Source organism: Thamnophis sirtalis, unplaced genomic scaffold (assembly GCF_051295495.1).
Source record: "Thamnophis sirtalis isolate CommonGarterSnake01/CBP01778 unplaced genomic scaffold, rThaSir2_p1.2 scaffold_2, whole genome shotgun sequence".
Classification (NCBI taxonomy): domain Eukaryota; kingdom Metazoa; phylum Chordata; class Lepidosauria; order Squamata; family Natricidae; genus Thamnophis; species Thamnophis sirtalis.
The window spans coordinates 67,100,998-67,127,296 of record NW_028261382.1 but is presented as its reverse complement, the minus strand read 5'-3'; the positions used below and the strand labels follow the sequence as shown (position 1 = coordinate 67,127,296).

Genomic DNA, 26,299 nt, shown 5'->3' with positions numbered 1-26,299 from the left:
GCTGCCTTCAGTGGCTCCCCCAGAGAGAGGGCTTAAAACCTCGTTCCCCATCTCTGTCTTTCTCAGAGGAAAGATGAGGGGCTCGTCCAGACACACGTGCCAAAAACTATATCAAATCGTGGCTCCCGTCTCCAAAGACGATTCGCTTAAGGAGCTGTTGGTGTGAATGCTGCAAACCAGGATGGGTCAGGCAGAAGAAGCCCTCTTGGCTGCTTGAGAGTCCCTTTGGGAAAACGTTCACTTCCGTTTCAGAGATTTGCTGAGACTTTGCAACCCCTCCCGAAGCCGGAAGCTCTGAGCTGCTCCTGGTTTCAGGGCCCCCCCAAGATCTCCTTCAGTTCTTTGCCTGCACAAATTGTTTATCTTGTCAAAGTGGTTTGGGTGCTTTCGATGAGCCAGGATTTAGCCACAACATGGGTGCGCCAACCTTATAAGTTGAATATTAATACCCACACAGACCACACGCATCACTTCTTGCTTTGATTTCCAACTAAAGAAGGAAAGAGAAAAGAAAAGACCAGTTAAGACAGGGGTGCGGAGAGGGCAGGAAATCTGTGGGTTCTTCTGGGCCTGAGGTTCTGCTAAAGTTGGTTTTATGGCCGGTGCTGGAGGTTCAAGAATGGCATCTTCTAAGCCACCATAAGCAGAGCTTCCTATGAGTACAGACCTGCAGGATTTACCCCAAAGGCCCCAGAACAGCTGGCTGGGCCCTGGGAGACAGGAAGATGCGTGTCTCCTCCCTTTGCCCTCTTTCATATCCTCCTCTCTCTTTTGCACACGCTTCCAAGCAAAGGGCTTCATTGATCCTCAGAGGGTGGGCCTGCATTGCCCAATGGCAAACGGGGTTGGGGGGGGGCAAGATTTCTCATGCTACCAAGCTGGTTTTGCAGGACATCCTTGCCTGGTGGCCACAAACCAACACAAACTCGGTGGGGTGGCATAACTGCCCCGTGCAGATGCGTCTCTGCAGTGGGCATTGGCTGGGCATCATTGAGTTCCCTGCCCGGCCAGTCCCTGACTCTGACTCTTTCTCTGCAGCCATACCCCTCACTGCTTATGGACCAATGGCGGCGGCGGCGGCAGCAGCTGTGGTGCGAGGGACAGGTAACTGCCGCATCTCTTCCCAGAGGCCTCTGGGGACCTTTTCTGCAGGGCTGGGGGGGTGGGGGTGGGGGGCAGGATGCCATTGTAGCATCTCGACTGGCTAGTGTTGCTTCCTCCTGTAGGTTCCACCCCAAGCCGCACCGGCGGCTTCCTGGGCACCACCAGCCCCGGGCCCATGGCCGAGCTTTATGGAGCAGCCAATCAGGATTCCGGAGTCAGCAGTTACATCAGTGCGGCGAGTCCCGCCCCCAGCACCGGCTTTGGCCACAGCCTAGGGGTGAGTGCTGTGCGTGTGGGAGCGGGGGTCTCCACAGTCAGGGCACAGGGAATGGGGCAAGAGCCAGAGAGGAGGAGGAGGTGGAGGGTCCCGGCCAGCCCCTGGTCTTGGGAGAGAGGTCTTTTCTTGGATCAGGGCAGCTGCTGTGGATGACAAGCGAAGATTCTTGTGCTGAGGCTGTATGGAGACTTGGTCAATTCTCGTGAGCCAAAGGAGCTCGGGTTTCTTCTGAGCCATTAACGTTGTGTTGCTTGTGTTGAAACTCCAGCTCTTCTGTGCATGAGAGTCTCCCAACTTCAATTGTAAGCCTCACCTGGCCAAGTGTCCACGGGAGAGTCTCTCAGAGGGGGAGCCAAGCCAGTCAGAGAAGTGGTGTTGTGGCTTATTGGCTGCTCCAGCAGCTGAATCAGAGGAGGAGGAGTCAGCATCAAGGCAACCTGAGAGCTCCAAGGGGGAAGAGGGAATGGAGCTGGCAGAGAGAGAGGGGGGGAGAGGGGAGCAGCTGGGCCCAATGCCTGATGCACAGAAAGCAGAGGAGAGGAGAGCAGTGGAAATCTATGGGCTGGCAGAGCCACCGTTGCTAGGGAAGGAATCCCCACCCTAGCTCTAGGGATCAAAGGCAGGGGGCGGAGATGAATAAGTGTGGCCAACAACTATTCATCTCCCCTGCCGGACAGAGGTTAACCTCCAGTGAGAGAGAAACTTTTTGCCGGGGCTGCTGGGATTCCTAATAAAGAAATCTTTGAGTTCCCTTCAGAGGGTTTGTTGTGTTTGGGGGATGGATCAGAACAGGTGGGCTACTATGAGCATCTTTTCTCCCCTCACAAAATTCTGGCGACCGAAGCTTAACTTTAGCTCAGGCTGCACGTCCTTTGCGAATCATTGCGGTTCCAGTGAATACCATGCCCTCCCTTTTTTTGCAGGGGCCCTTGATTGCAACGGCATTTACTAACGGTTATCATTGAAGCTGAGGACCAAGAAAGCAGGTGGTAAGTGGGCTCTCCAGGGCAGGAGGAGGAGGAGAAAAGCCTCGGCTTCACTTCGATTGGGGAAAAACTCTGGGCCTACCCTAGGACACTTGGTCTCTCCATTGGGAGGTTTTCTCTGGGGCAAAGCTTTGTGGACATGACACCCTCTGCTTCAGCCAGAGTTTTTCCCAGGTATGGAACATGGGAAACCCTTCAAATCTGACACATTGCAAGGCTGCCGATGCTAGGAGACCTCCAAGCTCCTCCCCCCCCAGCAGCTCCCCCCCAGCCTCTTGCCCCCAACAATCTGGGTCCTCATTTTACCCACCTCGGAAGGATGGAAGACTGAGTCAACCTTGAGCCTAGTGGGATTTGAACTGCTGGCAGCCGGTGATCAGAAGAAGTAGCCTGCAGTACTGCACTCTAACCACTACACAGGAGGGAGGGAGAGAGGAAGGAAGGAAGCAAGAAGGAGAAAAGAAAGAACAGTCGCAATAGCATGTACACTTATATTCCGCTTTACAGTGCTTTACTACGCTCTCTAAGAGGTTTACAAAGTCAGCCTCTTGCCCCCAACAATCCTCATTTGACCCACCTCGGAAGGGCAGAAAGCTGAGTCAACCTTGAGCCTGATGAGATTCGAACTGCCAAATTGCAGTCAGCAGAATTAGCTTGCAGTATTGCTCTCTAACCACTGGGCCACCACAGCTCAAGCACATGGGGTTTCCTTGACAGCATGCAATTAAGACCAGAGTTCCCCAATCTTTCTGGCTTTGCGGACTGGCGGGGAGGGGAGAAAGGATGGTTCCATGCAAGTGGAGGGCAAGTACGCATGGGCTGGCCTGCCACTTCCGTAGCCTGATACTGAACGGCTCAGTAGTGGGCCACGGCTCAGAGCCCTGAATTAGACTACAGGAAGTCCTCCCTTAATGACAAGTGGTGTGGTGGCCTGGAGGTGGAGCTCTCGCCTCACTGTGAGTTCGATCCTAGGTAGAGGCAGATATTTCTCTCTCTGGGCACAATGAGAAAATATCTGCTGCAAACTCCGCCTGGGTGACTGGAAGGGCATCCGGCCAGTAAACACTTAGCTCCATTTAGTTGCCCCGATTCCACCTTGCAAGAGATTACGGGCGGTTAAGCAAGATTGATCCCTTGACCAGCTGTGGTGGCCCAGTGGTTAGAGAGCAATACTGCAGGCTAATTCTGCTGACTGCCGGCTGCCTGCAATTTGGCAGTTCGAATCCCACCAGGCTCAAGGTTGCCTCAGCCTTCCATCCTTCCGCGGTGGGTAAAATGAGGATCCAGATTGTTGTGGGCAAGAGGCTGACTTTGTAAACCTCTTAGAGAGCACTGTAAAGCACTGTAAAGCGGAATATAAGTGTACTTGCTATTGCTGGGAGAGGCCATTTGGAGGCACAGCACATCAGTAGTTGAGATGGGGTCTCCAAACCTGTCAAGTTAGGGCTGGCAGGGGGCTCTAGGATACCAACCCCCACCTTTTCCCAGACTGGGGAGGGCTTCCTCCTCTGAGTAAGAGTGTGTCCATAAAAGTGGGTGCCAGGCCTTTGCGTAGGGCGATGGGTGGCATAGAAATGTGATAAACAAACGCTCCCCTCGGGCTGCAGACCAGGGGAATGGCAAATGGGGCAATGACCACAATGATTTCCTCTCTACTCCCCGCAGATCCCCCAGTGAGCACCCCAGGAGAGCGAGCTGGAGGACTCAGCAGACCCGGAGGGATGAGCCAAGATTTCATTTTCGTTCAAAAACTGCACACTTGTGGCTGTTAGCTGGGCTCCGGCCAGCCCCCCCTCCCATTGGCCAGAAAGCACTGGATTGGGAGGCCAGGAGGAGAATTCCTCCGACTCCTCTGCTACTAACTACAGACCGTTTACACTTCTCCCAAGCCTCTGACCCACTGCTTCTACTTTTATTTATTTTCTTAGCCTGTTAGTTCCTGTTTTGTTTTTTTTTAAAAATTGGGGAGTGGGAGGGGTTGGGGGACGACGACCGAGATCAGCACTCTCATTTTTCACGGTGGTTCTGTCGCTCTTTTTCGGAGTTGCTGAAGAACCGTTTATTTTATTATTATTATTTTTGGTGACTGTGTGTAGGTAGTTTTTATCAAGGAATATTTTTATTTGGCTTTGAAATCTTTTGTTTCTTTGTTTTAGATATATATATAAATATATATATATATATTTTCAGATGGGGAAAAGTATGGACTCGGTCACAAGAGAACAAAAATCTTTTTAAAGGATCGGTTGATAGACAACTAAAGCAATTTCCGAAGCGGGGGCGGGGGGGAGAGAGCTGAGAGGCTGATGCATTTAAATAATTTTATCTGTCTCTCTTTTTTAAAACAAGGACTGTTTTTTCCATCAATGTGAGGCTTTTGAGACATACAGAATTAACAGGACACTCGGGGCGTTGCTGTGGAACAAATACAAACTGTATATTTTGCTAAGTGAGAAAAAACACTATTCCTTATTTCTGATTTTTTTTGTTTTTAGATTTTAGGCTACTTTGAGTTTGTTATTCCTGTATTTTTCCCTTGCTCTTTCTGTATTATATGTAAATTGTGCAAGGCTCTTTGGCCTTGTCTTCACTGCAGAGGAAACTTGGACCTTCCTTCCTTCCTTCCTTCCTTTCTTTCTTCCTTTCTTTCTTTCTTCCTTTCTTTCTTTTTCTTCCTTCCTTCCTTCCTTCCTTCCTTCCTTCCTTCCTTCCTTCCTTCCTTCCTTCCTTCCTTCCTTCCTTCCTTCCTTTCCTTTTTCCTCTTTCTGGCTTTAAAGCCACCAATGTGAGCAATATTCTCTGTTTGGACCATGACAAACCTCCTTTCTTTTTATACCTTTTGCTGTAAGCTTTTATGACTTCTGATGAGATGGAAGGGGCTGGGAGGGATGGGTGGGGAGGGATGGGCAGGGGGAGGGCCGGGGAGGAAGGTGAGGTGGGTGAGAGATAGGGTGGGGAGGACTGGGTGGGAGCCATGTAACCAGCAGGGCCTGTTTGGCTGAGCATGAGGGGCCGGCGGGCCATGTCACCACTCACTCATGTGGCCTGAGCCCACAGAGGACTTTGGCCTGGCGGCTGGTCTCTGTTGATGCTTGGGACCAGGGACAACTCTCTCAATATTTGCCACTTTCTGCCAAGGGGGTCCTGGCTTGCAAGGATCTGGGGTGTCTTGAGAACAGGCGTCTGTTCATCTCGGGCAAAGAAGGAGTGGAGTCAAGGAGTCTCGGAAGGAGAGGCAAAACCCATCCCCCCCACCCCAAAGGCACATTTCCCCCCTGTGTGCGTTTCCCCCCCTTCTGCAACTGAGGTGCAGCTATTGGAGCTTGACTGTATTAGAAGGTCAAGTTCCTGCGCCTGGGGAAGGGTCCTCACTCCAGAAAAGAGAGCCATGTTTATTTGCCCCTAACCCATCCTCTTGTCTTTCCTACTCTGAGCCTTGCATCCTCTCCCCCCCGTCTGACTTGAGGCTGTTCCCCCCCGAGAAGCTGAGGGAGGAGGGGTCTGCCCTTCCTTTGCACTGCCTTCACATTGTGGGCGGAGGGAACAGGGTCGTCCTCTGGCGTCTTTGGGGGGGAGGGTCTTTTGCCACACAGCATCAGGGTCAATTTAGAACACAAATGAGTCAGTTTTGTATTCACCAAGGTCCGTGATGGTGAACTATGGAACGCATGCCACAGGTGGCACACGGAGCCAGATTTGCTGGCACACGAGCCGTCAGCTCCAGTGCGCATGCGGACTCTGGCCAGCTGATTTTCGGGCTTCCAGGGGTGCTGGGGGAGGCAGTTTTCACCTTCCCCAGGCTTCAGGAAAGCCCCTGGAGCCTGGGGAGGGTGAAAAGGGGGCCCAATGGGCCTACTGGAAGTTTGGAAACGATCCATTTCCAGCTTCCGGTTCCGAACTTCTGGTTGGCCTGTTGGGCCAATTTCTTGCCCTCCCCAGGCTCCGGGGGCTTTCCTGAAGCCTGGGGAGGGCGAAAACAGCTTCCCCAGCCCTCCGGAGGAAATACCAAGCTCATCTTGGAAGCGAGTAGTGTGGCACGCATGGGGGGGAGCATGTGTGGGTTGTGCGTGCATGTGCATATGGGGGGCGCGCTTTGCATTATGGGTGCTGGCATGCCCACACGCTATTGCATGTGCACCCTCGCATTTTTGGCACCCAACAACCAAAAGGTTAGCCATCCCTGGCCAAGGGTCTCAACAATCTTGCTGACACAAAAATGAAACAGGCAAACAGATTTTCCCCAGGTGCCACAAGAGGCCTGTCTCTTCCTGCTTTGCCCCGGACTCTGTCCAGATGGTGGCCAGCTCTGGTTACTGCATTAGGGAGGCTCATTTTTCCTACCCCAGACTTCCTAAATGCAATGCTCATGCGAGCGAGGAATTTGGCACATGGCAAACCGAACAAGGCATGCAAACGCTGGGTAAACCAGGCAGGAAATCCAGGCAGATGAAATTGACTTCATGACGAGGCTGAAGATTCAGAGAACTTGCAAGTTGGAAGGCACAAACTTCCTATCACCACTTTTAAATGCTTGATCAATGACTTCCACTTAAGCAACTGGGGCTTCCTGCCTTTCTTCTCTGGTTGTTTCATAGGTAGCATCCCTCTTTGGCCAAGATCATTCCCTGAGACCATTGCACTGGGCTGGGGAAGGCAGTTGAGGTTACGGTTTTTACCCAATGTGGGGAGGGCAAAAGGCAAATGCAGCAAACATCCCATCTGCCTCACTTTCAGTTGATGGTGGCAGTGAAAATTGTCCAGGACAAGATTTTCCTTCATACCAACTGCTGGTGATGCCCAGGATCACTTTCAAGGGCAGAAGGGAGAGGTCGTGGGAAGAGGGATTTGGGGTCTGCAGTTAGCAGTGTCAAGCTTTTTGTGGGTCTCTCCAGTGTCAGATTGAGGGAGCAGGGGAGGAGAAAATAACATCAGGACTCTGGCCTTTATGAATCTTATTCCCTGCATGCGAGTTTCCTGTCTGCCATTCAGTTGGAAGTTCATTTTAATTCAAGTTTTTAGCTTGCTGGGTTTTGCCTCTTGCCTGAATCCTGGGAAAAGCTTTTGGGATTAACTTTTCCTTGCAGATCCTTTGGCTCCTTCCTTCACCTTCCTCCTTTCGCACAGTCTGGGCCCCAGACTCACTGGCAGAATCCCCCCACCCCCCTTAAGCGATGTGAAAAATATTGGGAGAGCTTCCTTGGTGGCAGAAGAAGAAGAAGGAAACTCAGCTAATTAATACTGGAAACACAAAGCAATAATTTTTGTTACTCAGATGAGTGTGTTTGTCTGGTTTTTTTTTCTAAAGAAGAAATAAAAAAGCAGCCACAATCTATCACAGCCCCCCAAAACTGGTGCCCCTGGAGAGAGGACAGGTGCAGCGCCTCTCATCCCCTGCCAGCAGGGGGGGCTCCGGGTTGGGGGGGATGTCTGATGGGAAGGGGTTTATTTTTATTCTAGTCTTCGGCTGGGGGGGAGCAGGGGACATGACTGTTGAGTGGCACTCTTGTATCTCCTCCTTGGCACACATGCTGGGCTACTTCTATGCCAACCTTCTTTTTTAAACGAAAATAAAGCTGTGTTTTTTATTAAGCCGGTTTTATTATATGTCAATGTTTGTTCTCGCCATACCTGTAAACCCCCCTCCCTTTTTTTTCTTCCAGATTTTTCTGTTTTAAATTCCTAATAAATTATTTGAAAACAGCTTTGGCTCTGTGATCTGCAAAAGGTGAGGGCTTCAAGATGCTTGGGGAGGGGCCTTTTCCAAGGTGGGCCCCACGGGTGGGTGTGCAGTCTGTGGCTTCAATTGCAAAGGTCAAAAGTCAATTGCAAAGGTCAAAAGTCAAAATTCGGCCACGTCTGAAGAGTGCTGCACCCCGTCCTTGGGATCTCCCAAGCAAAAGCAAGCAGGGGAAGCCCACCTTAACACTAAGGGCATCTCTGGGGCCATGATTCAGGGGTGCTAATGGATTCCCAGCAGCAGCCTGACCAGTTCACCCCTCAAGGGCCACCCGGAGCTCAAAGCAGGTCACCAGATGAGGACGGGCTCAAGGCACACCGGGCTTGATGCGTCCCGTAATGGCCGAACGTTGGGTGCAGCTGGTATTGAGCAGAAGTGCCTGAGCAGACCAGGTGTCCTTGGGGGAGGAGCAGCCACATGGGATAGGGGGCTCTTCTCTGACTTCTCTACCTTGGTGTAAGTTGCTGTGATGCTACAGAGACTGCGAAAGGCTTCAAATGCTAAGCCATTGGATTTAAGTCCCTGGTGGGGGAGCATTTCCACAAAGTAGCTTGCCCAAATGTGGGGTGAGGGAGGGATTGCTCCAGTCATCGGCAAGAGCTCCTGGTGCCTTGAATGCTGCATGAGGAATGAAACTCAAGTCTTCATGCATTGATGCAAAAGTCAATGAGTCAAAAATAAATGAAACTTTACAGGGATGTCAGAGAGAGACAGAGAGAGACTGATAGATAAATACAGATAGATACCGATGGATGGAGAGAGAGGTAGGTAGGTAGGTAGGTAGGTAGAGGTAGGTAGTTGACACGTAGATAATAGATAATGATAGATGAGTAGACAGACACCAATAGATGAAGAGATGAGAGATACATACATAAAGAGATTAGATGATAGATGATAAAGATATATGTATATATTGTGTAAAGCAGATCTTGCAAAAAATGCAACACAGCGTGTTCATCTTTGCCTTTTAATGGAACTTTTTCATTCATTGGTGTTTACAGTCTTTTCCAGGGTCATATTTAGGATGAATTTCCCCTTCTCCCTTTTGCACAATCCATCCTTTTCCTTTGCCAGCAGAAAGATCTCAGAAGGCCTCCCTCCCAGATGGAGAATGTTGGTCTCTATATCACAACCTTCAGATGCAGCATAACATTTTGTACATTTCCTCCAGATGGGGTAAAATGTTCACTACTAAAAAAATCAGATGAGATTCAGATGAGAAAAGGCTTTTCATGCTGAAGATACTTAGAAGCCACCAGAAGGCAAAACTTGATCAAAACTCAAAAAGTGCTGGCTGGGGAATTCTGGGAGTTGAAGTCCACCCCATCTTAAAGTGATCAAGATTGAGAAATACTCTTCTACACTGGATTATGGGAGCTGCAGTTCAAAAAATGTAATATCTTTTAATTGAATGTTAGTCAGAAAAGATCCCTCCAGACTCCCCCTCTGGATGGAGAACTACGTAGTCTTCAACTTAAAACAGTTCATTTAGTGACCATTCAAAGGGGGGAAAGTGAGTTATGACCTGTTTCAGGCTTACAACTGTCACAGCATCCCCATGGTCACATGATGCCTGGAAACTCACTCATATTTATGACGGTTGCAGTCTCGAGGTCATGTGATCACCTATTGTGAACTTCTGATCAGCAACGGGGAAGCGAGATTCACTTAACAACCGTGTTACTAACTTAACAACTTTAGTGATTCACTTAACAATAGCAAGGAAAGCCGTAAGATGGAGCAAAATTCACTTAACTATGTCTCATCACAGAAATTTTGGACTCGATTGTGGTCTAAGTGGAGGATTACCTGTACCGTGTCCAGTTTTGGTCTGTTGTTCAGTCAATAATTGGTGTCTTCACGACCCAACTGATCACACAGCATGCCAGGCCCCCTGCCCTCCACTGTCTCCTGGAGTCTGTGCAATAGAACTTAGTCAGCCCATTGCTCTCAACAATGTGGGTCCTCATTTTACTGACCTCAGAAGGATGGAAGGCTGAGTCAACCTTGAGCCAGTCAGGGTCAAACTGCTGGCAGTGGCAGAGGAAGGAAGGAAGGATGAATGGACAGATAGATGGACAGTGGAAAAGTGGAAGGAGAAAAGGAATAGTAATAGCATCTAGACTTATATCCCTTTCCAGCCCACTCTAAGTGCTTTACAGGGTCAGCCTATAGACCGCCAACAATCTGTGCCCTCATTTTACCAACCTCAGAAGGATGGAAGGATGGTCAGGATCAAACTGCCAAATTGCTGGCAGTCTGCAGTCAGCAGAAGTAGCCTGCAGTACTGCATTCTAAACACTGGGCCACCATAGCTCAAGCTCATTGTGTCCTGACATTATCTAATCATCTCACTATCTTTTGGCCTTCCAACTTTTCCCAAAACCAGGGTCTTCTCCCAGGAGTACTCTCTTCTCATTTAGGTTGCCAAAGTGTTTTGAGTCCATCCAAAGGACAATCAGGGTTAATTTCCTTTCAAAGATTGCTGGGATCTCACTGCAGCCAGGGGGCTCCGGTCCAGAGTCTCCTGCAACATCACAATTTGAAAGCATCCAGTGTGGGTCACCACAATACCAAAAAAGATGCTGAGAGCCTGGAAAGGATGCAGAGAAGAGCAACCAAGATGTTTAGGGGACTAAAACAAATGAGGAACAGTTGCATGAACTGGGTATGTTTAGCATAACTGGCTGGAGAATTCTGGGAGTTGAAGTCCACAAGTGTTAAAGTGGCCACGTTTGGGGACCCCTGGTTTAATCTAAAAAGAGAAGGACTAGGGCTAATAGGACGGTCAATAGTGGAAGCCGGAATCGCTTAACAACCCCCTGACTCACTGTCAAGATGGTCTTATGATGCCTAAAGCAAACGGGCTTGGGCGCGCCTTCCTCGGCTGCCACCATGGCTGCGGGACCCCCCGCCGCCGCCGCTTCCCTCCCGGGCTGCCCACTGCCAGCCTGCGCCGGGGGAGGAGATGCGGACCGCGGGGAGAGCACAATCCTCCCCTTCCCGCCGCGCCGTGTCACAATGTAGCCGCCCGACGGGACGGGTAGGCTGAGCGGCGGCAGCGGAGCCCGGAGCCCAGCAGCGCCGCGAATCCGCCGGGCACCAGCCGCGCCAGCTGCTTTCGGGGACAGGCAAGCCACGCCCCTCGCCTCGGAAACGCTCCTCCTGGCCAGCCCTCGCGGGCGCCGCGTTGGAGCACCAGCGGAGGGGCTCTTGGAGCGGCGGGGACGGAGAGTTGCCTCCCCCACCTCGGCTGGGGGGCTCGGAGCAGGAGGGCGGCTCAGCACCCAGGGGCAAGAAGCCGCCTAGGGCAAGGGTACCTTGGCAACTTTAAGCTTGGCGGACTTCAACTCCCAGAATTCCCCAGCCAGCTGGCTGGGGAATTCTGAGAATTGAAGTCCGCCGGGCTTAAAGTTGCCAAGGTTGGAGACCCCTGCCCTGGGGCACCCCGGCGGGGGGGGGGGGCTGCGAAATGTAGGAGCTGAACATCCCTTTGGGACCACGAGTCATGATAAAGGGTGCTGGGAGTTGTAGTCTCACATCTGTAGCTGCCACAAAGAATTGGGAGGGGGAGGGTGTCAAGCTATTCTCCAAGGCACCTGAAGGCCAGACAAGGAATAATGGATGGAAACTGAAGAGATTCAACCTGGAAATAAGGAGGAATTTTCTGACAGTGAGAACAATGGAACCAATGGAACAGAAGTTGCCTTCAGAAGTTGTGGGAGCTTCATCACTTGAGACTTTCAAGAAGAGACTAGACTGCCATTTGTCAGAAAGGGTGTAAGGTCTCCTGCTTGGGTGGGGGTTGGACTAGATGACCTACAAGGTCATCCCTTCCAACTCTGTTAATCTGTTAAAGCCTGCACTGGAGGTTTTTAAGGATAAACTAAACAGTCACTAAACTGATATGGTCTAGGTTCTCCTGTTTGAGCAGGGGGTTGGACTAGAAGACCTTCAAGGTCCCTTCCACCTCTATTCTATTCTATCTGGAAAGGCAGAGGTTGTGCTTCTGGCTGTGGGATCTGTGCCCCTTTTGGGGTCTGAAAACCCTAGCAAAGATGGTCTTGTCATGTTCTACTACCACCACCACCCCCGCCATGCTGTTATTTGCTCTCTAAACATGCTCAGAAGGTAACCTTCCCTGGCAGTTGACAGTTTGGTGGGTGGGCTGAATTATTCTGTGCCTGACTCTTCCCTTCTGGCCCAGGAGTGCAAGATGGAGACCCTGGAGGAATTTGACAGTGAGTACCCGCTCGTCCTGTCCTTCTGCGAGCGGATCTCCCCCCAGGATTACGAGGGCCAAGGCCTGAGCTACACCCAGAATTCCCTGCAGGAGCTCTTCACCCAGATGGAGCGGAAGCCCAGCATCTGCGAAAGGGTGGTGCGCAAGCGGAAACAGGCCGAGAATGAGAGGGGCAGCCTGGGGCAATACTTCAAGGTGAGGCTGCAGCTGGTTGAGGAGAAAGAGGCATTTGGTCACCAGAAGGGACCCTGGGATGGGCAGAGGGGTGCCATCCCCACCTGGTTGGAGTGCAGCAGAGGCTTTGGTCCAGGGCAGGGTCAAAGAATTTAGCCCAGGGGTCTCAAGGGGGTCAGCAATGCACCTTCCAAAACAGGGGGAGCGGCTATCACACATCCTGGCTGCCCGCTTGACTTTTTTGATTCTTCTCCACCCTTCCCTGGCTTTGATCACTTTTGAGAAGCTGTTTGTGGCTCAGGCATCCTTCCATAGCAGAAAGGCTCAGCTCTGCCTGCAGGAGAGCCTGGTGCTTCGCTCTGCCCAGCTGGAGCAAGTGCCCAACCCAAAGGCCCTGGCCCTCACTCGGCCCCAGCTCTTTTCCCCCAGAGACAGAGAGACACACATTGCTGGACTCACACACAAAATTCACATATAGATTGGGTGAAACCAGGCTTAATAGCAGTGACTGGGAGAGGGCTCTTGGAGTCTTAGTAGACAATCAATTAAATATGAGCTAGCAGTGTGCAGCAGCAGCCAAAAAAGCCAATGCAATCCTAAATTGCAACCAAGATCAAGGGAGGTACTAATACCACTCCATAAAGCCTTAGTAAGGCCACACATAGAGTACTGCATCCAGTTTTGGTCACCACACTATAAAAAAGAGGTTGAGACTCTAGAAAAAGTGCAGAGAAGAGCAACCAGGATGATTAGGAGACTGGAGGCTAAAACATAAAATGAACGGGTGCAGGACTGGGCATGGCTAGTCTAGGGAAGAGAAGGACCAGGGGAGACATGATAGCAGTCTTCCAATATTTGAGGGGCTGCTACAGAGAGGGGGGGGCAAGCTATTTTCCAAAGCACCTGAAAGCCAGACAAGGAATAATGGATGGAAACTGAATAAGGAGAGATTCAACCTGGAAATAAGGAGGAATTTCCTGACAGTGAGAACAATCAACCGTTGGAACAGAAGTTGCCTTCGGAAGTTGTGGGAGCTTCATCACTGGAGGCTGGATGGGGGAGGGGGAGGGGTTGGACTAAATGACCTACAAGGTCTCTTCCAACTCTCTTAAACTGATCTGGATCCCAGGAGCTCTGGGTGAAGGACAGCCCTCTGGAGAGCTTGGACATCCCTACATCGCAGGCTGTGTCAATCATGCCCAATAAGATGTTCTGTGCTGGATTACCGCTCCCATGATCACCAGCCAGCATGATGGGAGTTATGGTCCAACCAGCCCCAGGCTGTGCTCTCGACTGCTCTTGCCCTGAGAAAGACAGGAACTGTGTCCTGCAAGGAAGAAGTCAACAGGCTGGCTTCTGCCATGTCCTCTCAGCTTAGTTTGATTGATTGTCCCTCAGAAGTTCAGATCCAATAACAGATCCCACCTGATCCACCTGGAGAGGAGGGGCTCCAGCCTCCTGCCTTAAGGTGCCTATTCCCTTCAGGTGGAAATCTAGCCCAGCAAGGATGAGAGGGGTAGAACTGCCTTTAAATCTGCTCCTCTACTTTTCTCCTTGCTGGGAATGTTGTGTTTTGAGCCACCCCACTCGGCTGCCCTTCGCCTTCTTTGCCCTCAAACTCTCTTCTGCTCCCCTGTTCCTGGTTTTCCCTCACCCCATTTGCCCCAAGAGCCATGGTGGGGCAGTACTTAGAATGCAGCACTGCAGGCTAATTTTGTTGACTGCTGACTGCCAGCAGTTTGGCAGTTCGATCGTGACCGGCTCAAGGTTGACTCCGCCTTCTATCTTCCTGAGGTCCGTGAAATGAGGACCCAGATTGTTGGGGGCAAGAGGTTGACTCTGTAAACCACTTAGGAAAGGCTTTAAAGCACGATGAAGCAGTATATACTGTAAGTTCTATTCCTATTGCTTTGCTCTTCTCTTTCTTTCTTTCTTTCTTTCTTTCCTTCCTTCCTTCCTTCCTTCCTTCCTTCCTTCCTTCCTTCCTTCCTTCCTTCCTTCCTTCCTTCCTTCCTTCCTTCCTTCCTTGCCTGCCTGCCTTGGTGTGCAGTGGTTAGAATGCAGTATTGCAGGCTAACTCTGCCCACTGCTAGTAGTTCGATTCTGATCAGCTCAAGGTTGACTCAGCTTTCCATCCTTCCAAGGTGGGTAAAATAAGAACCCTTATTTGGGGGTAAGAGGCTGACTCTGTAAACCACTTAGAGAGTTCTGTAAAGGTGTGTAAAGTGGTATATAAGTCTGCTAGTGCTATTGCTTTGCTCTCTTCCAGGCCAAGTTCTTTGCCCTGCTGCAGGGTGATGTGAATTACGACAACACACTGGGGGAAATGGAGATGGAAGAAAAAGTTGAGCAACTCAAGCGGGAGATGGAGAAGGCCAACGATTACGCCCGCGGTAACTCTGCCTTTCCTTTCCTCTCACTGGTACTTGTATTTTGTGTTCAAGTGTTTGCCTGCTTCCCCTCCCACCCTCCCCTGGACACTTTGAATAGCTGCGGGACCAGAGGGAGCCACCATGCTGACAGGAGGGGCCACCTTCTGCGTTGTCCTTCCAGAAAAACTCCCAAGACCATCCACACAATATCACTGGCTGCATTCACACGCCTCAGTGGGTTTCAGGCATTTTCAGGCTGCAGAACTTGTTAATTAAGAAAACCCTGTGTCCTCAGAGTCACCTGAGTGGTGCAAATGAGCATGGAGCCTTCTTGGAATTGTTGAAAGGACTGTGTTGTAGAGCTGTGCTTTCTGTAGGGACACAGGGCAGAAATCATCCTGCTGAGATTACAAGAACCATTTGCACCACTCAGGTGTCTTTGAGGACACAGATAAGCCTCCAAGTGGCCTCAATGACCCTCCAAAAGGATGCAAATGACCAGATGTCTGCAAGGAATATCAATCCTTCCCTTCCCCACCATCCTGTCAGAGCTGAAGAAGCTTCTTGGGTGAGAAGCGAAATATCTTCAAAGAAAACCAAGGAAGTCCAGTTGCCTCTTGAAAAAAGCACCTTTGGGACAACCATGACCTGGATGATGGAGAATCTCCATAGACATTCTCTGTCTAGAATGTGGACCCTGAAACCACAGATAAAGCCTCCAAGTGGCCTCAACGACTCTCAGAAAAAGTGTTAGTGACCAGATGACTGAAAGGAAGATAAATCTTCTGTCCTCCAATATTCAGTCAGAACCGAAGAAGCTTCTTAGATGAGAAGCAAAATGTCCTCAGGGAAAAAAACCAAGAAAGTTCAGTTGCCTCTTGAAAAAAGCACCTTTGGGACAACCATGAGTTGGATGCAGGAGAATCTCTACAGACATTTGGAACTGCATCCACGTGACCTGCTAAGGTACTCAGGGCCCCAGGTGGATGCAAAGGTTTGAAAAAAGCCATTGGCAACCCCAATTTATGGCCCTGAAATGGAGAGGGAGTGCAAGGCTTGACCTTGTGCCTTGTGCTCTTTTTCCTTGCTAAGAGCCTTGTGCTCTTTTTCCTTGCTAAGGGCGCCTCTCAGGTTTATTTTGAAAGAATGCATTCCAGATTTAGGAAATAAAAATTGTGTACAGATACACCTTGGTAAATCTTTGCTTTATTGCATGCCCTTGTCTCATGTGAAATAAAAACAAAACACAGCTTAATACAATCCAATACGAGCCAAAGGACAAAAGGGAGCCAGGGGAGCAGGGGAGCTTGGGGTGGGGGTTTAAGAAAATCAAGATGGTGACCACAACCATGCAAAGAAATCCCCACCACTTTTTGTGCATTAGAAGGATCACGTTCACATGGTTGTGGCTGTCATTTTGGACTTCTTGACCTCCTGCAGGGGAGGGTTGCAACCTGGTGGGAGCCATTGGCAAACCAGGTCCCAACATGGCTTAGCCCCCAAAGCCCCAATCGTTCACAACGTGGGCACAGGTGGGGGGCAGAAGTGGCAGAGAGTGAAACTTTGTTCCTTTTCAGCTGCCAAGACCTCATCCTGGAGGCCGGCCGAGAGGAGGGTCCGGAGGCCTCTCCTGATGGGAGGGTTCAGCCAGTCGGAGGCCAAGCTCTGGGATTCGGGCCTTCCAGTCATGCCCAAAATCTTTGGTTCTTTCCCAAAGCAGGTATGTGCTTCTCGTCTTTGCAGCCTCTTGCCTTCCCAGATGTGGCCCCTCTGCATTGGGGGGAGGGGGGAAGCATTACTTACCAGCAAAGGGACTTTTTGGTGATGGCCCCCAGAGAGTGGGCTGGACCCAGAGGCTTTATGATGGCCTTTTTAGAATCAGGGAAGAGTTTCATATTTATCTTAAATATTCTGTGGCTTTTTTTAATGCTGGGTTTACTGCTCTTGCTTCTAATTTTTAACTGGTTATCTTCCTCCATTTTCTTTTAAAAGGCTTTAGTAATGCCCCCCCCACACACACAATTTGGGCCTGGCTAGTCTAGTGAAGAGAAGGACCAGGGGAGACATGAGAACAGTGTTCTAGTATTTGAGGGGCTGTCACAGAGGGGAGGGGGGCAAGCTATTTTCCAAAGCACCCAAAGGCCAGACAAGGAAGAATGGATGGAAACCGAACAAGGAGAGATTCAACCTGGAAATAAGGAGAAATTTCCTGACAGAACAATCAACCCATGGAACAGAAGTTGCCTTCAGAAGTTTTGGGTGTTTCATCACTGGAGGCTTTCAAGAAGAGACTGGACTGCCATCTGTCAGAAATGGTATAGGGTCTCCAGCTTGGACAGGAGGGGGGTTGGACTAGATGACCCACAAAGTCCCTGCCAATTCTGTTTATCTGTAATCTGTAAATTTCCAAAGGCAAGTCATTCCATTGATTAATTGTTCACTGTCAGGACATTTTTTTAAAAAATTCCAGGTTGCTTCTTTCCTTGATCAGTTTCTATCCATTGCTTCTTTCTTGCCTTCTGGTGCTTTTGAAAGTAAGTTGACCCCCTCTTCTTTGTGGTAGCCCCTAAAATACTGGGACATTGCTATCATGTCTCCCCTGGTCCTTCACTTCACTAGACTAGCCATGCCCAGTTCGCGCAACCGTTCATATGTTTTAGTCTCCAGACCTTTGATCATCTTAGATAGATTCAGATTAACAGAATTGGAAGGGACCTTGTAGGTCATCTTGTCCAACCCTCTTTCCCAACCAGGAGATCCTACACCATTTCTGACAGATGGCAATCCAATCTTTTCTTGAAAGCCTCCAGGGATGAAGCTACCACAACTTCCGAAGGCAACTTCTGTTCCTTTGGTTGATTGTTCTCAATGTCAGGAAATTCCTCCTTATTTCTAGGTTGAATCTCTCCTTGTTCAGTTTCCATCCATTATTCCTTGTCTGGCCTTCGGGGGCTTTGGAGAATAGCTTGTCTCTTCTTCTCTCTGGCAGCCCCTCCAATATTGGAAGATGCTCTCCTGTCTCCCCTGGTCCTTCTCTTCACCAGACTAGCCATGCCCAGTTCCTGCAACCGTTCTTCGTATGTTTTAGCCTCCAGTCCCCTCTTTGTCCTGGTTGCTCTTCTCTGCACTCTTTCAAATATTGTCTTCTTCTCAGAAAAGTGGACTTTGTATAATGTCTACCTTGAGAGTTTATGTTCAGAAGTAAACATCAAACAGCCCAAGCAAACTTCTTATTTCTAGGATTGACTCTGGCTTGTTCAGCAAATCCAGTGGATTGCTGGATGTGTTAATATGTTGTGCTTTCCATTCATGTGGACTTTTTAAAGAGAGGGGATGTCCTCAGATGTAGCAACTTTTTCATAATTCCCCAGGAAAGATCATTCCTTGTATATTGAATATAAGCTGCTGCTCTCTACCCCAACAGATGGAGAGAAACAATACAGACTTGAAACAGCTTTGGGCCGGCATGTCACCTGTCAATCAAAAGAGGTCAGAAACCAGATGGGGAGGAGGAAGCTGTATAGAAATGAGGTAGAATTGTTGCCTTCACAGAATGTCCTGAGGCACCTGTGGGCTTGAAATGTTTCTCAACCTCAGCAAATTGTAAGATATTTGGACTTTCAACACCAAAAGTCCCTAGAAAGCAAGGGATTCTTGGAACTGAACTCCATGTGGACAAAGACAAATATACGTGTCCCAAGATAATGTTGCAGGATCCAATCTGAGTTGGTTACCAGGACTAGACAGAAAAATTCCCAGAGGATGGGCTCCAGCACGAGTCCAAAAGCTCGGAAGACAAAACCTCTGGTCCTGGTGACAGACTCAGATTAGATCCTGAAGTCCATACATCTTTTTAAAATTACTTATTGTTTTATTGCTTTCTAAAAGTAACAAAAAGGCAAAAAGAGGAGAAAAATAGAAATATGGAAATGGAAAAATTGGATGGAAGTGGAAATATTGACTTTGGATCGGTTGATTGATGAGGTTGATAGTGAATTTTTAGCATGTATTGTGTTAAGACATAATTATCAGCTGTAATTCATTGGCAACATTTACAGCTACAACATTTGTTAACAACATTGGACCAGCAGTATTTTCAGCTCCTGAGACATCCGACACATTAGAACAACTTGTTAAATCTTTTGAAACTAAAAATACCACTCTACATTTTTAAAGGTACTTGTTATCAATAAATCAGTTTGATGTGCATATGCTAAGAAATGAATAGGATAGGGTAGGGTAGGATAAGGTAGAATAGAAGAAGAATGAACAGAATAAAAATAGAATAGGAATAGGAACAGGAACAGGAACAGGAATGGAACATAACAGAACAGAATAGAATAGAGGAGAGGAAAGGAGAGGAGAGGAGAGGAGAGGAAATAGAATAGAATAGAATAAGAATGAGCAGAAGGAGAATAGAAGAAGAATAGAATAGAACAGAACAGAATAGAATTTTTTATTGGCCAAGTGTGGTTGGACATACAAAGAATTAGAAATTCCTCTATTGCGAGTTTGATTGTCACTGGGCTTCAAATTACTATTTACCTAATAATAGTAATGATTCTTTGAAACACATGTTTTTACAATATCATACATTTACAAGTTTTGGGAGAAAGGCATTGGAAAATTAAATGTATGGTCGATTTTACTCATTGGATTGAAGAGCTGATGACACTTGCTACCAATGAGTGGATTACCTACAAACACATGGACAAATATAATGAAATATGCAACTGTTTTATCAAGTATAGTAGGCTGAAAACATGGAAATCATATACATCTAAGACATATAGTTGTACTTGAATATTAACTCCATTAGATAGGTATACATAGAATAACTATTTACTGCTAAAATGATGTCTCCTTCTTTGTTGTATCTTTTCGCTTTTTTAAAAAGTACTTTCTATGTGTTTTTATTTCTTCGATAAAGTCTTAAAGTTGCTGAGGTTAAGAAATGCTGGGTTAGTTTTCCTCTGGAACAGGGGTCTCCAATCTTGGCAACTTTAAGAGTTGAATTCTGAGAGTTGAAGCCCGCCAGACTTAAAGTTGCCAACGTTGGAAAGATCCCCTGCTCTGGAAAACCAGACCCACAGGATCGGAATATGTTTCAGGAGGTCATGTGAATCTAAGTAGTGGGGTCAACTTAACCAAGTTCTCCCAGGGCAAAATACCCAAAGCTAAAGAATGGTATTGCATACCGTGGTTTTATGGTATATAAATCAGCTACAAGAAAGGGGAGAGGGAGGGAAGAGGTCATTCAATCAACATTGGGTTGGCCAGCATGGAAGGGAAGATAATCAGTGTGGGAGGGACTGGGCTAGGAGCCACTGAGAGGCCCCTGAAATGGAGGAACACCATTTGATGGGGGGGGGGGAGTGAAGAGATGGAGAACAAGTCACCTCCCTCCTTCCAAGCAAAGTTCCAATTTATGAAGAGAGCCATGTTGACACATCTGGGAAAACCCAAATCTGAAGGCTTCCCGGTTTTCCCCACCCAGTTGAAAGTTAGCAATAGCAATAGCAATAGCAGTTAGACTTATATACCGCTTCATAGGGCTTTCAGCCCTCTCTAAGCAGTTTACAGAGTCAGCATATTGCCCCCAACAACAATCCGGGTCCTCATTTTACCCACCTCAGAAGGATGGAAGGCTGAGTCAACCCTGAGCCGGTGAGATTTGAACAGCCGAACTGCAGAACTGCAGTCAACTGAAGTAGCCTGCAGTGCTGCATTTAACCACTGCGCCACCTCGGCTCTTTCAAGATCTTGCCCCCATACCCACAAATCCATCACCTGGTCCAATCTTCCACTGCCATGCTAGCAGTTCCACCCATCCAATTCCAGTCAGGTGCAGAGGTGCCAAAGATAAAGGATGACCCTGGCTTTCTAGAAAGAATTTTGTTATGGCTACATAGCATCTAACTCCATACAATCCCCCAACCCATTTTCCCACAATAGAAACGGCATAATAGAATATTAGAAACTGTGGCAGGCCAAAGATCCACAAGAAAAATGGCTGCAAGCCTGACACCTTGTGGTGATGGAGAGAGGGAGGGGGCAGGAAGGACCTGGTCTCCCTCAAAAAAGCAATACCCAGGGGAGACTAAGAGAAGGCCAGGTGGCGAGGTCCCATCCCCCTCCCCCGTAGGCTCTGGGACACATTCTCTGTAAGACTCCTGCTTCCTCTTTGCCATCCTTCACAGCATGGTTGACCTACGCCCTCTAATGCTGAATCCTGGTGGATTTCGTCCCTCGTTTCTTGCAAGCAACTCTGTCCACCGGCTGAAATATACGTTCCCAAGGTACTTCATACATTCCTTGATTTTCCTTGGAGCATTTCCCCCCCTCCCCTCTTTTAAGGTGGCAGACCTGGTAGTGGATCCAATAAGGTGAGCTTTGCACTTTAATGGCTAAGTCAGGATTCTCAACCGTGGTGCCAGACCTGTCCTTGTCAATGTGCCCGCTTGCCAGCCTGCCTTTCTACTGGTGCAGTGGACTGAGGGGCTCCCTCTCAGAGTAGGTCATCTAGGCCTGGTTTGACCTGGGCAGCAGGGGGCAGCAGGAACCATCCATGAGAGGGGGAGGGAACCAGAGATGAGGGAAAGGGGGGGAAAAATCATTCTTGGTCTTTACTTGAAAAACACTATCAATGCATATAATACAGCCCTGGTAGTGCAGTGGTTAGAATGCAGTATTGCAGGCTGACTCTACCCATTGCCAACAGTTCAATCCTGACCGGCTCAAAGTTGACTCAAGTTTACCAAGGTTGGTCAAATGTGGACCCAGATTGTTGGGGTTTGCAATGTGCTGACTCTGTAAACCGCTTAGAGAAGGCTGTAAACCAGCTTCTGCTAACCTAGCGGTTCGAAAGCACATAAAAAATGCAAGTAGAAAAATAGGGACCACCTTTGGTGGGAAGGTAACAGCATTTTGTGCACCTTTGGCATTGAGTCATGTTGGCCACATGACCACAGAGACGTCTTTGGACAGCGCTGGCTTTTCTGCTTTGAAATGGAGATGAGCAGCGCCCCCTAGAGTCGAGAACAACTAGCACATATGTGCGAGGGGAATCTTTACCTTTACCTACACACGAAATGAATATAATAATTTTGTACCTTCTGACCTATAATGTTCAGGATTTCCCCAAGGTCTGAAAAACAGGTTCCTCCAAGGCCGAAAGGTTGAGAAAGGTTGGTCTGAGCTAAAGAGAACAATTTTATTCTTTCTTCAATTTTTATTCATGCTTGTGAGATTGATTTTTCTCTGAAATATTGGGGAGGGGGAGGAATTAAGCCTCTAGCCACACACGGCCCAGAGGAAGAGACATTGAAATTCTCCCCTTTTTTTTGCATTTTGAAAGGTAAAGACAGTGAGCCTTCTGTTCAGGAGGGGGTTGGCGCTAGGCAGAAATGGCTTTCTGCCGGTTCAGCCCAGATCGACCAAACCGGTAGTAGCAGCAGCAGGAGGTTCCGTCCACTCACCCAGACACTTCTGCACATGCTCAGAAGTGTTGGATGAGCGTATGTGGGAGCACGCCTGAACCAGTAGTAAAGAAATTGGCAACCTACCTCTGGCACTAGGGGAAAGAAGCCAGATGGGGTGTTGCGTGGACACTAGGTGGTATAGCAGGATTGAATGTTGAGATCCTTGGTGCTCTATGAACTTAATGGTTTTCTTGCAGATGTTTCATGACCTAAGTAGGAAATGTCATCAGTGCTAGAAGGGAGTGGGGTTTATAGAGAGGAGGAGGAGGAGGAGGAGGAGGAGGAGGAGGAGGAGGAGGAGGAGGAGGAGGAGGAGGAGGAGGAGTCCATAGTGCTCTCTGAGCTTGGTAGTTTCCTGTGGACATTTTATGACCTAACTAGGAAACATCATCAGTGCTAGAAGGGAGTGGAGTTGTGGAGAGGAGAGGTGAAGAGGAGGAGGAGAAGGTGGAAAATGATGGGATCCTTGGTGCTCTTTCAGCTGCTGATTTCCTTGCAGATGTTTCATGATCCAACATCATCAATGCTAGAAGGGGGGAGAGAAGGAGGAGCTTGGTAGTTTTCCTGTGGACCTAAGTAGGAAATGTCATCAATGCTAGAAGGGAGTGGGGTTGTGGAGAGGAGAGGAGGAGGACTGAAATTCTTAATATCTCTAAAATACTCTAAAGCAGCAGCTTCCAAACTTGGCAACCTTAAGACTTGTGGACTTCAACTCCCAGAATTCCCCAGCCAGCCAGTTGCCAAGATTGGAGCCCCCTGCTCTAAAGCAAGAGGTGGGCCAGGACCGAGTGAGTAGAAGATTGCTGGTGGAGGAGAGGTTGAGAACCCCCCCCCCCGTCTTCTTCCCACTGTTTGCCTCAAGGATGTTGAGAGAGTCTGTCAGACGCATTTGGGAAGGTCAACTCCTGGCCCTTCTGGGAAGGAAGACTCAGGGTTCAACCGGATAGTCTTGTACTGTAGGCCCTTCTTCTGGCAGAGGGAGGGGGTCTGGCAGCCAGTCTTGACTGCCGATGGGGCTTTCTTCCAGGGTTCCTGCCAGCAGCTCCCCCAACTCATCTCCCCAAAGTTCTGGCCCTTCCAGCCCTACCTCCGTGTTCAACACACCTGTGCTGGCCAGGTTCAGAGGCAACAAGGAGAACGAGGCGGACAAGGGAAGCCCAGGCCCCGATCCAAACTCTGCAGGGGCCTAGACGCCTTTTCGTGTATGGGAAGATGCTACGTGAATAAAAAGTTTGGTGCACGCTCCTCACAACAGGTGTGGGTCTCTCTTTCTCTCTCTCTCTCTGTATCTGTATCTGTATCTGTATCTGTATCTGTATCTGTATCTGAAAATGGAAGGGCGATCAGGGCAAGTGGAAAAGGATGACCAGGTTACCTGGATGTCCCAGATGTCACGGTGAGTGAAAAAGGTTCATGTGAAATGAGACTCTGTTGTGGGAGGGGTTTCTAGAAAGTGTTTTAATTGCAAATGTGGCCAAAAATGTTCTTGGAATTTTACAAAATTCCACTTACAAAAGTGGAGAAAGATTTTGTTTCCGTGACTGCTAGAGCCACATTCTGTGGGCAGAGATCGCACACAGCCCTTGCTGAGCAAGTCTGTGCCTCACCCCAGCCATTCTGGGTTGCAAATCTAGGGATTTATGGGTACGGTGACAGCAGCATAAGACACTTCTATTGGCTTCGTCACTAAAAAATAAATGAATGTGCAGCTCAGGATAGCACATCCAGTTGGGGTAATTTTGATTTACTGAACATTACATGAACAGTTCAATATTCTGGGCTTGTCCAGCACCATGTTCCCCTAATTGAGTACATGAGATGGGTTTGCACCCTCTGCATTCAACAGGGATCGGCTACATTGAGGTTTGATGTATTGTGTGAATCCAGCTTTTGATTAAATGGGTGCATCGATCTATTTGCCTTGGCCTTTGACTCAGGAAATACAGCATGTGGCTTTATATTAATGATACCTGTGATAGATTGGTGGCTAAAGAAGCATGACTGGTCTCATTCCCCCCTCCCCCTGTTTTGTCAAGGTTACTAACAGGATGTTGCACCATTTCCACCGTGGTGTGACTTCCTTTACTCAATACATACTACGGGTATGTAATATACATACTACACTTACCTCTGCAATGATCACATTTTTTAGGTTCAGTAAGTATTTGGTTCCAGATTCCCTGCCAGGCTTGAAAAAATGGGCACCCGAGAAGTGGTTGATTTGCTGCTGGGTTTTACACATTCCAACCACTGCATCTGGATCAGCGGTCACCAACTGGTGGTCCATTGACCACTGGTGGTCTGCGAGAAAATTTTAGTGGTCTGCAGAAAAATCTTTGCATTTTTTATATTGCACTGAACCAGGGATCCTCAAATACGATACGGCCCGCCGAAACAATTATTCCCGCTTCTGATGGGATGGGGTCCTTCAGGCACTTAGCTTGGCTGCCTGTTTAGTAGCTCCAGCTCTTCCCTCCCTCCCTCTCTCCCTGGGAGTCCAGCGGCTTCAGTGAGCGGTGCGTGAAACTTCAGCCGGGCGCCTCCAAAGACAGAGCTTGCAGAGGGCTGAAATAGCTCCCAGCCTGGCTACAAGACAAACATTCATTCTTGGCCGTATTTGAGATTCCTAGCTGCAATGGACAGCAAACCTAGGGTTGACTCCGGGCACTTCTCTCCGCTAACAAGCAGCCAAGCTAAGTGCCTGAAGGACCCCATCCCGTCACTAGTTCCTATTAGTGGTCCATGGGATTTAAAATTATGAATTTAGTGGTCCCTGAGGTCCAAAAGGCTGGTGACCCCTGTTCTAGATAACAGGCCAGGACTCCAAATCCTGCACCAGAGTAAAGGTGAGCTGAGGGAAGTAGGAGGAAATGGTGCCATTTTGACCATGGCATTGTATTCACTGCAAACATTGCAGGTGTAACTAGCGAGCAGTCCCTGTTAGGAATATAATCTAACGGTTGGGTTGGCAATATATAAATCATGTAACAATGCTATACCTGTTTTCTTTAAATCATACTGTAAAATGTGATTGGTTGCTGTTTTTCTCAATTGGCCATAAGAGGGAGCCAGAATGACTGTTAGCTTTCTGTTTATTAGATGCTGGGCTGATCTGATCTGAGTGTTTTTTGGAAGCTGGCTGTTAGAAAGTGCCGTGAGCTATTGTAAGTTTTGCAACTGCTAGCAAACTTTGACTACCGGACTGTTTGTATGTTTATGGACTATGTTATTTGGATTATCCCTTAACTGAAAGATATTGATGACTGACTGTCTTATCCATGTATGTGTCAGGCCTGTAGTTATGTTCCTTTTAGGATCTTTGGCCTGCTACACTTTCTATTATTTCACTATGCTGTTTCATTAGTGAAGTAATTGGGAGGGGGGAATAGAAAGGAGTAGAATTGTGGAATGTGTTGTTGTCATTCCTTTCTGGAAGCCAAGGTCATCTTTTGTCTCCGCACCTCTGCACCTGACCGGAACCAGCTGGATGGAGATGCCAGTGTGGCCGAAGAAGATTGGACCATGTGATGGATTTATGGGTGTGGGGATAAGATCATGAACTTTCAACTGGGTGGAATCCCAGGAAGTTTTCAGAATTGGGATTTCCACAGATGTGCTAAGATATCTGACTGATTAAATTGGAATTTTAAGGATCATTTTGCCTTGGACTCTGATTTAATTCTGCATGATACTTGGAACGCTGACATTATCCCAATTCTCTTTTTAAAATAAATCACCAGCATCTCGGAAAGGGGCTAGTGGGCATAAAATTAGGTGAACAATTAGGAGAAAAGAAGCTAATGATGAATTGCTTCTCTGAAGTTCTTCCGAAGTGCAAAATAATTTGCATGGGAGGAATTTTTTATCTTTATAGTATCTGGGAAGATGTATACACAGTCAGAGGGGGATGGCTGGAGGGGGCTCC

The 26,299-nt window shown here is 48.5% G+C and overlaps 2 protein-coding genes and 1 long non-coding RNA gene across 6 annotated transcripts in view; all 3 read left to right on the top strand.

Moving 5' to 3' along the window:
- Positions 1-5,074, top strand: part of MSI1 (musashi RNA binding protein 1) — a 60,993-nt gene extending 55,919 nt beyond the window's left edge. For 2 of the 4 annotated variants that reach the window (XM_087705863.1, XM_087705861.1), the window contains 4 exons: positions 1,039-1,104; positions 1,209-1,381; positions 2,305-2,370; positions 4,033-5,074. In XM_087705863.1, the coding sequence (XP_087561989.1) occupies positions 1,039-1,104; positions 1,209-1,381; positions 2,305-2,346 (281 nt within the window). In that variant the 3' untranslated portion in view covers positions 2,347-2,370; positions 4,033-5,074. The remainder of the gene's footprint in view (positions 1-1,038; positions 1,105-1,208; positions 1,382-2,304; positions 2,371-4,032) is intronic. The other 2 variants (XM_087705864.1, XM_087705862.1) reach the window with 1 other exon arrangement.
- A 230-nt stretch (positions 5,075-5,304) lies between these two features.
- On the top strand, positions 5,305-8,067 carry LOC148048901 (uncharacterized). The gene is made up of 2 exons (XR_015695539.1): positions 5,305-6,166; positions 6,357-8,067. It is a non-coding gene; the product is annotated as an uncharacterized LOC148048901 (long non-coding RNA).
- A 4,253-nt stretch (positions 8,068-12,320) lies between these two features.
- On the top strand, positions 12,321-24,760 carry LOC148048900 (uncharacterized). The gene is made up of 6 exons (XM_087703758.1): positions 12,321-12,542; positions 14,791-14,914; positions 16,471-16,613; positions 18,318-18,382; positions 21,094-21,192; positions 23,402-24,760. Exons 1-6 carry the CDS (start codon positions 12,321-12,323, stop codon positions 23,562-23,564), a joined length of 816 nt encoding a protein of 271 aa, XP_087559884.1. The 3' UTR covers positions 23,565-24,760.
- The last annotated feature ends 1,539 nt before the right edge of the window (positions 24,761-26,299 follow it).